This window comes from Monodelphis domestica, chromosome 3 (assembly GCF_027887165.1).
Source record: "Monodelphis domestica isolate mMonDom1 chromosome 3, mMonDom1.pri, whole genome shotgun sequence".
Classification (NCBI taxonomy): Eukaryota; Metazoa; Chordata; class Mammalia; order Didelphimorphia; family Didelphidae; genus Monodelphis; species Monodelphis domestica.
In genome coordinates, this window is record NC_077229.1 from 142016072 (window position 1) to 142028974 (window position 12903).

Genomic DNA, 12903 nt, shown 5'->3' on the forward strand with positions numbered 1-12903 from the left:
GCTGGAAGAGACCTTAGGGTATATGTGTCTGGTCCAACCCTCTCATTTTAGAAATGAAGACACTGAGTTTTGAAGAGAAGTTGACTCGGTCATGGTCACCTGAGTAATCAGGAGGAGAGCCCAAATTCAAGGAGAGGCACTTTGTACTTTCCAAGTACTATGCCCAGCTTTTTCCAGGACCTTAGATAATCCCCAAGATACCTTCCATTTCTTTTTTTGTGTGTGTTAATTCCTTTTATTTTTACATCACCATAATTTCCAGATTTATGCCCTAACTACTATTTTATCCATGTCATCTAAACACCTAGTGAGCTATCCCTCATAACAAAGAAAAGCAAAACTAAGAGGCACAGTGTCTCTGAGTAATAATATGAACCACCTTCTGTACCTTCCATTTCTAATATTCTTTGGCTTTAATCCATGGGTGACACCAGTGCCAGAAGAAATGTGAAACATTCAGTGTCTAAGAAAATGAGCTTCCTTTGTTTGAGTCGTGACTTTGTTTCCCCTCTTGTCTTCCAGCATGCACATACAAAAACCAAGAGTGCCGTCTGACCATCCATTATGAGCATGGATTCTCCATCAGCACAGAGCCACAGGAGGGTGCCTTCCCCAAGACAATCATTCAGGCTCCCTATGAAAAGCTCAAAATGTCTTCAGATGATGGAATCAGGATGCTTTATTTAGACTTTGGAGGAAAGGACGGAGAGATTGTAAGTGTACTCAGCATCAATAAGGTCATTGATTCACTTAGTTACCATTTCTAGTTTTTAAGCCAGCTAGATGGCACGGTAGATAGAGCAATGGTCTTAGAGTAAGAAGTCTTGAGTTTCAAATCCTACCTCAGGCATTTATATTAGCTGTATAACCCGAGGTAAATCACTTAATCTCTGTCTGCCTCAATCTCCTCGTTTGTAAAATGGGGATAATAATAGTACTTACCTCCCAAGGTTGTGGTGAGGCTCCAGTGAGATAGTATATGTGAAATGCTTGGCAAACCTTAAAACACTATATAAATCCAAGTTATTTATTGAAAACCTATGGGGAGGATGAGGAGTGTCCCCTCTAGTTATTGTTGTTGAGTCAATTTTCAGTCATGTCTAACTCTTTTTGATACTATTTGGATTTTTTTTTTTGGCAAAGATATTGGTTTCCTTCTTCAGCACATTTTTACACATGAAGAAAATGAGGCAGAGTTAAATGACTTGTCCAGAGTGACAGAGTTAAGTGTCTGAGCCCATATTTATGCCCATGAAAATGAGTCTTCCTAACTACAGACCTGGTACTTTATCCACTGTGCCATCCACCTGCCCATGTAAATTCTAGGTCTTTATTGGAAACCTATGAGAGGAGGAGAGGTCTCCCTTCTGGTTGTTACCATAGCAATCTGTGTCTAGGACCACATATATATCTTTCTCTACGGCTGGGGAGCTTCAGAACAAAATTAAAGCAAATGAAAGAATTCCTTATAAGAGGTGGAGATTTGAACAAATTAATGAAGAAAGGTCATATCCTTAATTTCTTTCATTTAGTTTAGTGGAAAGGGTGCTAAAAGTAGAGACAGAAGTTCTGAGCTTGAGTCCATTTGCTATCATTGTGACTAAATGTGTTAAAATATTTCACCATTCCACTCCTACCCCAAGCCCAGTTCCGAGTTTCATTGTTCTCTGTCTCCATCAGGTGATATCTAGAGTCTTGAGTTGGGTTCTGGCCACCATAGTTTAGAAAGGATATTGATAACTTGGAAATTAACCCTAAGAGAAAGGCAAGTGTTATAGTGAGGATTGCCAGAAAGAACTGGGGATGTTCAGACTTGGTAGGGATGATAGTTTTCTTCTAAGGCTGTGCCATAAGAGAGGGATTAGATTAGTTTTGCTTGGCCTCAGAAAACAGAACCAGGAAAAATGGAAATTGAACCCCTGTGCAAGGTTCTAAACTAGCCCTTTTTTCTAGCATCCAAAATATAATAGTAATTCACTACTCGCTCTCTCTCTCTCTCTCTCTCTCTCTCTCTCTCTCTCTCTCTCTCTCTCTCTCTCTCCCTCCCCTCTTCCTTCTTTCCTTCCTTCCTTCCTTCCTCCCTTCCTTCTATCTTTCCTTCCTTACTCCCTTTCTTCCTTCCTTCCTCCCTCCATTCCTCCCTTCCTTTTTTCTTTCCTTCCTTTCTTTCTTCCTTCCTGCCTTCCTTTTTTCTTTCCTTCCTTTCCCCCCTTTTTGATTTCATTTAGTACTGTTCTGATGGAAGCACCATTTTGGAAGGGTGAAGAAAATTTCAAGGCACATTTCCCAAGTAGGCTTTTAGTTCTGTAGGTGCTTCATCAATCACCCAAGTACATATTTTTCCTTCAGAAAAGTTGAATACACCTAGAAAATTTGGAAAGATTTTTTTAAAACAGTGTTCTGCAGTATGCTTAACAATTTTTGGAGCTTTTTCCCCTTGAGAAAAATCACTTATACCCAAATCAGAGATTTATGTATATGTGAGTACTGCCTACCTCCCAAGGTACCCTGCACATAAACTATTAGATGCCAGCTCATCCATGGCTCTGATGGTCAACTTTGAGCAAGACTCTCACAGACTGTAATTAGAACCTCTCCCAACTAAGCATTTGCCCTTTTCCAGGGAAAGAAGAGAGTCCTGGAGTCCTCATGGCATAGCAGAAATGAACAGGACTGTGAGAAAGTTTGGGTTTCAGTCTTGGCTTTGACACTAATTTGTGACCTTGGACAAGTCCCTTAATCTTCATAGGTTCCTATTTCTTCATCTGCAAAATGAGAGGATTAGGGGATTTGACAAGATGATCTTTATGGTCTAGAAGAGAATTCAGATTCAATAGTCTGTGGTGACATTAAGTACCAATCATTTCATCATTGGAACAGATTTAGGGATAGCTATTGTGCAAACTAATCATATTTTCCTTACTTGCCCTGGCTTGGGTCTAACAGCTGCATTTAATAAACATATATTAAACACCTATTTTGGTAACCTCCTTATAGAGCGCTGTGGTGAGCCCTAGCAAAAATTCAAAGTTTAGGTAGACTATAATAGGGGGGGGGGCTAGGGGAGAGGGTGAAGAGTTTGGTGGCTCAATGGACAAAGAGCCAGGCCTGGAGATGAGAGGTCCTGGGTTCAAATATGGCCTCAGACACTTCCTAGCTATATGACTGAGCAAGTTATTTAGCCCACACTGCCTAACCCTAACCACCCTTCTGCCTTGGAATCAATACATAGCATTGAGTCTAAAATGGAAGGTAAGGGATTAAAAAAAGAAGACTATGGGATTGTGGATTTAGAGTTGGAAGAAGCCCTGTTAGAGGTGTTCTAGTCCATTCTTCATTTTATGAATGAGGTAAAGGAGGCCAGGAGTGAAGAACCCTGACCAAGGGCAAATAACAAATGGCAGCAAGCCAATATTCTTCCTCAGGTCCTCTAACTCCAGATCCAGTGTCCATTCCAACGCAACACATAGTATGTGCTTAATAAATGCGCATTGATTGTCTGTTGACTGATCCCATGAGGCTCTGCTCTCAGAGAACCTCCCATTGAGTTAAGTAACGATAATGACACAAGGAAAACTCTAATACAACATGCTACATGAGAAGTCCTGAAGAGAGGCACAAGTAACCAATTACTCAAGGTCCAAAGTGGGAAAAGTCCTACTTATGGGTGGATAAAAGAATAATAATGATTTTCTTTTATATAGCACTTTGTGGCATACACTAGATCAAGTGATCCTTGCAATAACCCTGGTGAGATCATTGCTATTATTGTCCTTGTTCTATAGAGGAGAACATGGAGGATTGTAAAGGTTATATGACTAGTCCAGTGTTTTCCTGAGTGGGACTCTGCTGTTCAATTCCATCCATTGCACTTTAATACCACATGTAAAGCAATCCTTAAATTCTGTCTTAGTATGAGTTTTAAGACAGAAGAGAAGCAAGGACTAGGCAAATTGGGGTTAAGTAACTTGCCCAGGGTCACACAGATAGGGATTGTCTGAGGTCAAATTTGAACCCAGATCCTTCCAACTCCAGGCTTGGCACTCTATCTTCCACTGTGCTACCTAGCTACCCTACCACATATACTGATGTACCTAGCAGAGAGAGGACATTCAGAAACATAGAAGATGCAGTACCTGCCCTCCTAGAACATATAGTCTGATTAGAGATAATGCATGCACAGGCATGTGTGAGGGACAGTAAAATATAATCTGTAATAAGTGATGAATATATTCAGGCATTGAAGTGATTATAGTGTTAAAGGCAGCTAGTATGGGCATTCAGGAAGTAGTTTTTTTTTTTTAGGTTTCTAATTTATATAAGTCCTATTGATAAAAATGGATTTTGATAGATGCACAGCACTGAATACATTCAAAGAATCATTGCTTAGGAACTTGGGTTTTAGAACCAGAAGGCACGTTGGAGGTCATCTAATTCAATATCCTCTTTATATAGATGAGGAAATTGAGGCCCAGAGTAAGGAAGTAATTTATCCCAGGTTATGTAGCAAGTTGGACAGCAGGGATTTAACCCTGGCACCTCTGAACCCAATAGTGAATGAAAGATGAAAGTCCTTTAAAGATAATTTACCTAAAATAGAAATTGAGCACCCACATATGTCCCAGTGCAACCTCCCACTGAATAAGTGGCCAAAGGATATAAGCAAACTATTCTCAAAAGAATTACAAATCATTAACAACCACGTGAAATATAGTAATAAGAGAAATACACCTTAAAATAACTGAGGTTTCATTTCACACTCAGCAAATTGGCCAAAATGATAAAACATTGGAATAGCCAATCAGGTTGAGTTGTAGAAAATAGGCACACTAATACATTGTTGGTAGAACTATTCTTAGTGCAAACATTCTAGAAAACAATTTGAAATTTTGCTACACTAATGATTACAAAGTTCATACTCTGAGCTAGAGGTTCCATTGCTAGGTATAGAAAGAAAGTTGCATGAAATTAGTCTTAGTAGCACCTTTCATAGTATCAAAAACCTGGAAACAAAGAAGATGCCCACTGACTAGGGAGTGTTGAAATGCTGGTACATTATTTTTGGTACATTAATTTGATGGTGTATTATTGTCTGGATACAAAAAAAGGCAAAAAGACAATTCCTAACCTCCAGGAGTTTATGTCCTAGCTAGGGAGAAAACATGACATATAAACATACTTTCTGCTCTACAGAGATGGGGGCTATAGCCATGGGATATTGCATTCTACTATCAATCTCAGATGTTGGCTTATTTTAATGAACTGCATCTGCTTTCCTGTTTTTTTATTCTTTGTTACAAGGGAAGGTTCATTGGGTGGGATTGGAATACATTCACAAACTTAGTGATGTAAAAAACAAAAATTATCTACAAAGATACTTTTTTGAAAGATAATTCATTTAGTTCCTCTTCAGGTCCCTTTCTTGTGAAGAATCAATTATTATATAAGTCATTAACTTAAAATCTATCTCTCTCTCCCTTTTTATTTCAGCAGTTGGACCTTCACTCCTGCCCCAAGCCTATCGTGTTCATCATTCATTCCTTCTTGTCGGCTAAGATTACAAGGCTTGGGTTGGTGGCATAAATGGAGGGATAATGGTTTACACCAGAAGAAACAGAACCACCATGCTTACTGGAAGTATGATCCACCAATCCATGCTAGGTGCTAGCCAGCCACCAGCAGTGCCCCAGGGGGAGCAGAGGACAATGGTTGTCAGGTCTAGCCATTCCTGGTGACTCTCTGAGGCATTGCTTTCAGTTTAGTCAAACCCAAAGGAGCTACATTAAGAGAAAAGCATCACCTGGGATTTCAGAACCAGTCTCTTTAGTCAAGGAAAATGTCCTTTTGGGGACAGGAAACAGCTTGTAAATACTGACAAAAGGGGCTTTTAAAAGTTCAGTGATTTGAAATGATTTAAAATATACTGTACAATAGAAATTAGCATATTACTGTGTGTTCACTTCAGAATCATTGTTGTATCTATTTTCACATAATGTCTTCATTGATAATGAGCGAGGGCTAAGTAGGTGAAGAATGGACATTTATTACCCTCTCCCTCCAACCCCCAAATGATGAAGGATTAGAATTAGACTATTTCCAGCTGCTAAATACATTTAATTTCTTTGAGGGAAAAAACTATGTTTTTCACATAGGATCTAGTCTTTTCGTAAGATCAGAGATTCATTGACTTAAGGAAAGAACTTTAGAAACCATCTAGTCCAACTCCCTCATTTTTCAGATTCCAAAACAGGCCAACAAAGGGAAAAGTGACTTCCTCAAGGTCGAGTAGGTAGTTAAGTAGCAGAGCTGGGAATCCATATCCTGACTCAAAATTCAACCTCTTCCCACCATCCCAAAATATGGGATGGCTATAATACTCTTTTTTGATGAATTATATTTCTGAAGTTAGAGAATGATTCTGAAGTGTTCTCCGTTAATGAATGTTCAGCAAAAAATAAATAAATAAATAATTCAATAGAAATCAATCTACTGATTGGTAAGAGTTGAAAACTACTTAGGTTACTTAGTGTGTGGGTAAAGATGATTAATCCTGGGACTCCAATGTGAATACCAACTCTGTTCCCTGCGAGCAGAACCAATGAGAAGGAAGCTGGCAGCAGACATTGATTGTTAGCTTTCCAGGTTGGAGAATAAGTCACAATTGTTTTCTTTTTTTTTTAAGAACTAACTTTAACATATAAGAGGAGAGAAAAAACCCTACCAGGCCATGTAAATTCTTTATCCTCCGCTCAGATTTGTTGACATCGATTTCAAGTATTGAATCAAGGTGCCATTCCTCTCAAGACGCTTCTTTCCAGGCCATGTGGGCAACAGTATGCTGGGGTGCATATTTGGATGTCCTGCTGGTTATCCCCAAATTAAATTCTCTCCAGTATTTTGAGTCCTTTTAGAATTATAGAGACAACAGCTAATGGCCTGGTTTTGTTCCACCAAATAATCAAGAACAAATTGAAGCTGTTGAAACCTAATTTCACTGAAACAAAATCTCAGAGCTTTGGGGTTTACATCAACTCCATCCAACATTTAAATCAGTTTCTTCTCCCTGTGGCTTGTCTAGACAGGCTTTGTGGATTGGAGTTCTGTAGTTTTCAGAATCACAGGTTTTTTGCAGATATCTATGCAAAGAATTTAAAAGAGGAAAATTTGAAATTGGCTCACCTGCTCTCAAACCTCTCTGCTGCCAGGGTTATGAAATGAAATGATGTGCGAAGCCTTATGGGGGTGGGGTTGGGGAGGAAAGATTGAATTTCTTAAGCGTGCTTATAAATGTGGATCTTTATATCTATAAAGCTAAGGAGTGCAATGTGAGCTTTATGTACTGTAGGAAAGGCTTGACACGTTTGTAAGTTGCACTGCATTATTTCCTTACACATCTGAAAATCACTGGAATGTTGTTCTATAAGAGAATTTTACTTGTGCATTGTAAATAACTTCTTAGGAAACATGCTAGTGCCAAGAGCTGAGGTCGCCGCAGTACAGAATGCAAGGTGCTCAGTACTACATGAAGAACGAATGACTTACTCAGAATTAATGTCAACAATCCTATTATATATTTATAGAAAAATTCGAATGATGATAATTGCAAATATTCTTTCTTCATCACTTACCAGGTTTTGGATTGATTCATATGTGGGTGGGGTCAACCGAATGAAACTACCTTCTCTGCATTTATAAAAATTTAATTAAAATATTTATATTTTAGAAGAAATATATTTGAATAAAATTATTGGATTTTTCTGAAGCAAACTAAAATGTGTCACTAGCAAGTAACTTAGCTTTTATTAAGAGAATTGTGTGGGTCATTTATTGCTCCAGAGAAGCTGGAGGGCTTCTCATGGTGGGTTCGGCATGGAGTGGCTAAAAAGGACCAGCTCATAAAGTGCGTGTCTACAGAGATAGACAGAGATAGATAGACAGACAGACAGACAGACAGACAGACAGACAGACACAGATAGACAGACAGACAGACAGACAGATAGATAGATAGATAGATAGATAGATAGATAGATAGATAGATAGATAAATGGATGGATAGATAGATAGACAGATAGATGGACAGACAGACAGACAGACAGACAGGTAGATAGATAGATAGATAGATAGATAGATAGATAGATAGATAGATAGATAGATAGATAGATAGATAGATAGATATACATACATACCTGGGAGCTGGCCTGAACACAGATGAAATCACAGGTCCAGAATGAAAAAAGTATGTCATGAAAGTTACCAATGTGTTTCATTCAGAAAGGATATATATGTTTATATATATATATATGTATATATGTATATGCATATATACATGTAAATGTGTGTATAGATAGAAATGTGTCTGTATCTTGATAGAAATGAATATCCACCTATCTAGACAGGTACCTCAACACACCTATCTAGATAGGTAGATATCTCCATCTATCTCTCTATTTATAGAAAATAATAGATAAAAATCTATATCTATACAGATATGGATAGTTATAGATATAGATTCCTATATCTATATAGACATATAGGTAGATATACATATTTTTTCCTTTTTGAATGAAACACTTATTTTTTATTACAGCTTTGTTTGTTTGTTTGTTTTCGACCATTGATTTCATCTTTGATTTCCTAAAGAATTCCCAATATGGAAACTCCCACCATGGTACAATGGGGAAAGTGCAGGATTTAAAGTCAGAGGAGATGAGTTCAAATCCTGCCTCTGCTGCTTACTCCGTGTATGACTTTGGGCAAGTCACTAAATTTCTGTTAAGTTTCCTTACCTGTAAAATGATGAGATTTGGTCAGATGGCTTCAAAAATAGTCTTTTCCAGTGCTAAATCTATCATCCCTCAATCCACCCATGGCCGTAAGACTGTAACATAAAGTTTGATAGTCTGGGATACTGAGATATTTAAGCAAAATGCCTATTGTATATAAGTCGTATGTTTCAGATGAGTGACTTGAATTCCAAGGCTTCCCCTCTATACATTACATCAGACCACCTGTCATGGTAGGCATCAGTGGGGAAGATGGAGGGGAACTGATTCTGATCAACCAATGAAACCCCTATTATATTTTTTGAAATTTTTTTCTTTTTTTGCCAAATTATCTTAACCAAGTTCCATTTTGCCAAATCAGCAGTGTCTTCTGTCCATTTTAATCAGTGGATTAGTTGTGTTTGCAAGCCATGTTTTTTGTTATGGAGGTTAAGGCTGACAGAAGTGTTCAGTATTATTACCACTGCTCCATAGGAGACTCGCCCATTTGTAGTCAGCAGTGGCTAGGTGGGTGAAAAAACATTTTGTGCCTCTCTAAGGGAAAGGAAAGCTTGAAGAAAGGTTGAAATACAAATGGTGGTGAATTCTGACTGGCACTAGGTGGAATGAAATAAAATGATGAATCCTTCAGAAGGATCTTAGGAGATAAGCCTTGAAGGCTTTGAACTGTAGTCTCCTTTGAGAAATCAAAGAACAGCTCTGAAACCAGCTTCTGTATAGTCAGAGGCTTGTTTATTCTGCTTAATTCGTATCAATTCAAATAATTTAGAATGGCCTTAAAAGAATTCTTCTGAAGTTGAGTAGGACCCATCTGTTCTTTGGTTTCTCAACGTCCACTATGATAACTTCTAGAGGTGACCAGACAGGAAGGAAGATGACTTTTTGAATGTATCACAACTTTTAAAAATGTGCCTATATGATTAGTATCATTAACATATATGCCTAAAAAGTCTAGTTGAACTAAATAAATACTCATTATCCAATTTCTAGCAGTGAAGCCATAATGCAGAATCAACCCAATGGACACAATGTATGTGACAAAGTCTGTCAAAAGTTTTAGAAGGCTGAAGGCTAAGGGCTAAATGGGCTAGAAAATTACATACTTATTTTTGTCCTAATTCATTAGCTGGTATCAGGAGGACATTGGAAATAAAATGGAAAATACAAGGGATTTCCATCTCCAGCAACTTTCCCCCAACATCATATGGGAGCAATCCCATTACAAAGGACAAAGAGAATGTTGAAAACTTTTTATGATTCTGAAATTTTGTCAAATTTAAGACAGGTGGCAAATATTTTTCTTCTGCCAGCATTTTATTGTAATGGCATCTATTGTCATAGAAATTAAACTGTACATCAAACTCTAAAGGCCTGCCCTAATTCTCTTTTGGATTGGATTAAATATTATTTGAAACAAGTGATCCACAGACTAGAGTTTAGGATTGACGTGAAAGCTGTCTTCAAGTATTAATAGGGCTGTCATTGGGAAGAGGGAATAAATTGATTCTTCTGGGAGTTAATAGACAAAACTAGAAACATACATTAGGTTACAAGAGATTGAATTCCCAAAACAGAAGGGGCCAGTTGGTTGTTTTGGGGTGTTGGGTGACATGTGAATGCTATAAAGAGGATCCCTATTCAAGAATAGGTTGGGATGTAAAACTCATTAAACTTCTTCCAATTTTGACCTTTGGTGATTAGGTCAAAGTTTTCTGATTTTTATTGTAATTGGATTTGACTTGGAGTCTTAGAATTGTAAGGGTTAAAAGAGCCCTTTAAGAACAACTTCTTGCCTGATGCAAGTTCCCCTCTACAACTGCCCTAATAAATGGTCTTCTATCCTCTGCTGAAATTATGGTGAGTTCATTGCCTCTTAAGGTAGCTTGGGTTATTTTTATTTGGTTTTCTGACAACAACCTTTATTCTGATTCTCTTTTAAATTTTTCATCACTGTAGAGAGGTGCAGGACTTACTCCACCAATAAGGATTGGCATCCCCTTTTCTGAAATTTATACTTGTTTGGGCCACTGAGGAGGGTGTAAGCAACTTGCTCTAGGTCATGAGTAGGATGAGGAAAGCTGTCTCCTTTATATCACACTGAATTTTCAATTCATCTTTATACTGAAGCCAATCCTGTCTTACAGGGCATTCTCTTCTTCCTAGCCAATTGCTTCTAGTTATGCTCCCTGAACTACACAAATTAAGGAGAAAGTCTCGATTCTTTTCCCTAGAATAAGAACTTAATTTTTGGGATTAAAAGAGCAGAGATTGGAAATAGTAGTATTTCTAGGTTTAGATTATTTGAAAGGTTTGCATAAATCTCTTTTCCAAATGACAGCTCTTTTATACATGGAGATAGTTATCATTTCCCCTGTAGTTGTCATCTTCTCCCAGCCAAATCCACAAAGATCCTTGAACCATTCTTTCCAAGAAAGGAGGAGGAAAAACCCACTTGTAGCTTTGTGTGATGGTTCCTAAATAGTCCCCCATCCTGGTCACTTAAGTGGACAGATTTGGAAATGAAAAACCTGGAAGGAGATGGAGTAGAAGATTTTCGAAAGCAACCACCACCCCCAATACATCCTTTTAGCCCAAATCAATCTTATAACAAGATCAGTAGTAGTCATTTTATTTAAAGGGGTTTCTTTATCTTCTATATTCAAATGGATCTCTGATCTCATCCTAGTGGGTAGTCCATCCAACCATGCAGATTGCCATTCATCCCTGCTGCTCATCCTACGTGCCTCTTTGTCCATGTTCCCCTATAAGCTGTATGCAGGGATGCATCCAACATGGCGGATGCCTTTCTTGCCTTCTCAGGACATCCTGAAAATACCAATAGAGCATTCAAACCATCCATTGAGTTTTCCTTTATGATAGATCTCTTTTTACTCACACATTCCCAGTTAGATTGTGAGCTCCTTGAGGGCAAGGATTGCCTTTGGCTTCTTTTTGTATCCCCAGGGCAAAGTGCCTAGCACATAGTAGGTGCTTAATAAATGATCACTGATTGACTGATGGAATCCTTTTCTCTGCTTTTCCCTCATAAATCCCCGTTCATCAAGCATTGCAGCCTACACCCACCCACCATATGCCTTTCCACTGCCCTCCATAAACATTCACAATTTTATGAAAAAAATAAAACTGTAAGAGACCTCATTTTTTAAAGGATAAAGAATCTCAGAGGGATTCTTTATTCTAAGTATTTATAAATTTTTAAACTATGTGAGGAATTCTTTCATGGTTGTTCCCTTCATAGTTTGTATTTTGAAAGTGTTTATATGGTTTGAGATGACAAAGAATGAGTATCTCACACAAAGGGTCAAATAAAAGCTGAGTGTCAACATTGCACCCCAGATTGCTGTTCGCTAAACAAAAGCATTTTCTGTGTTGGTGGATAAAGTATTCAGGGGCACTTAATATGCAAACTGGTCTTGTGATGGTAAATGAAACATTGCCTTGTTCATAACAAATAGAATTTCATTTCAGGCAAATCGTTTTCATTTCTAAAGCTTACTTCATAATACTCTAAACAATAGAACTCTTTGAACATGGACCCCAAAATCAATTATCAGGTCACCTGGGGTGCTTCAAATCAAACGAAATTTGATTTCCCTTAGGAAGTACACCTGTACAGCTTGTTAAAGTGATTAAGTCATGTTACAAGGTGGGCGTGCAATCCATTTTGTATCATTTTAATAGGAAAGCAGCAGGAGCAACTAATTTGCCCCTTTATTCTTTGTCATTTATCCCTGGACACACAAGACACCTTTCCAGAGCAGAAGAACTCAAAAGCTTCTCACATAGGAAAAATAAAGAGCAACTCATTCTCAGACATGGAAACAACCAAAATGATGAGGGAAATGCAAAATGGAAGGAAGACAGGGAGCTAATCACAGGCTCCGAGAGCAGTGAGGTTCTCAGCCCAGTGGCCAAAGATGGAGAGAAGATGGGGTAGGGGAGGTCAGTTGTATCCCCCCAAGCCCAGCTCTTCCCCTCTGCCTCTGCCATATCCCAAGGGTCTTCAGGTCTGGGCCAGCTCAGGACCTCAGAATATGTGAAAGGAAGCTTTATTTGGCCCAGAGCTTTCTTTATAGCTCATAATACTTTGGATCATCCT

General features: G+C 38.3%; 1 protein-coding gene across 1 annotated transcript in view; it reads left to right on the forward strand.

The window, feature by feature from the left end:
* The window catches only part of SNTB1 (syntrophin beta 1), a 340635-nt gene extending 328837 nt beyond the window's left edge, over positions 1–11798 (forward strand). The window contains exons 6-7 of the mRNA XM_001381027.5: positions 523–713; positions 5491–11798. Coding sequence (XP_001381064.1) covers positions 523–713; positions 5491–5583 — 284 coding nt within the window. The 3' untranslated portion in view covers positions 5584–11798. The remainder of the gene's footprint in view (positions 1–522; positions 714–5490) is intronic.
* Positions 11799–12903: the final 1105 nt, after the last annotated feature.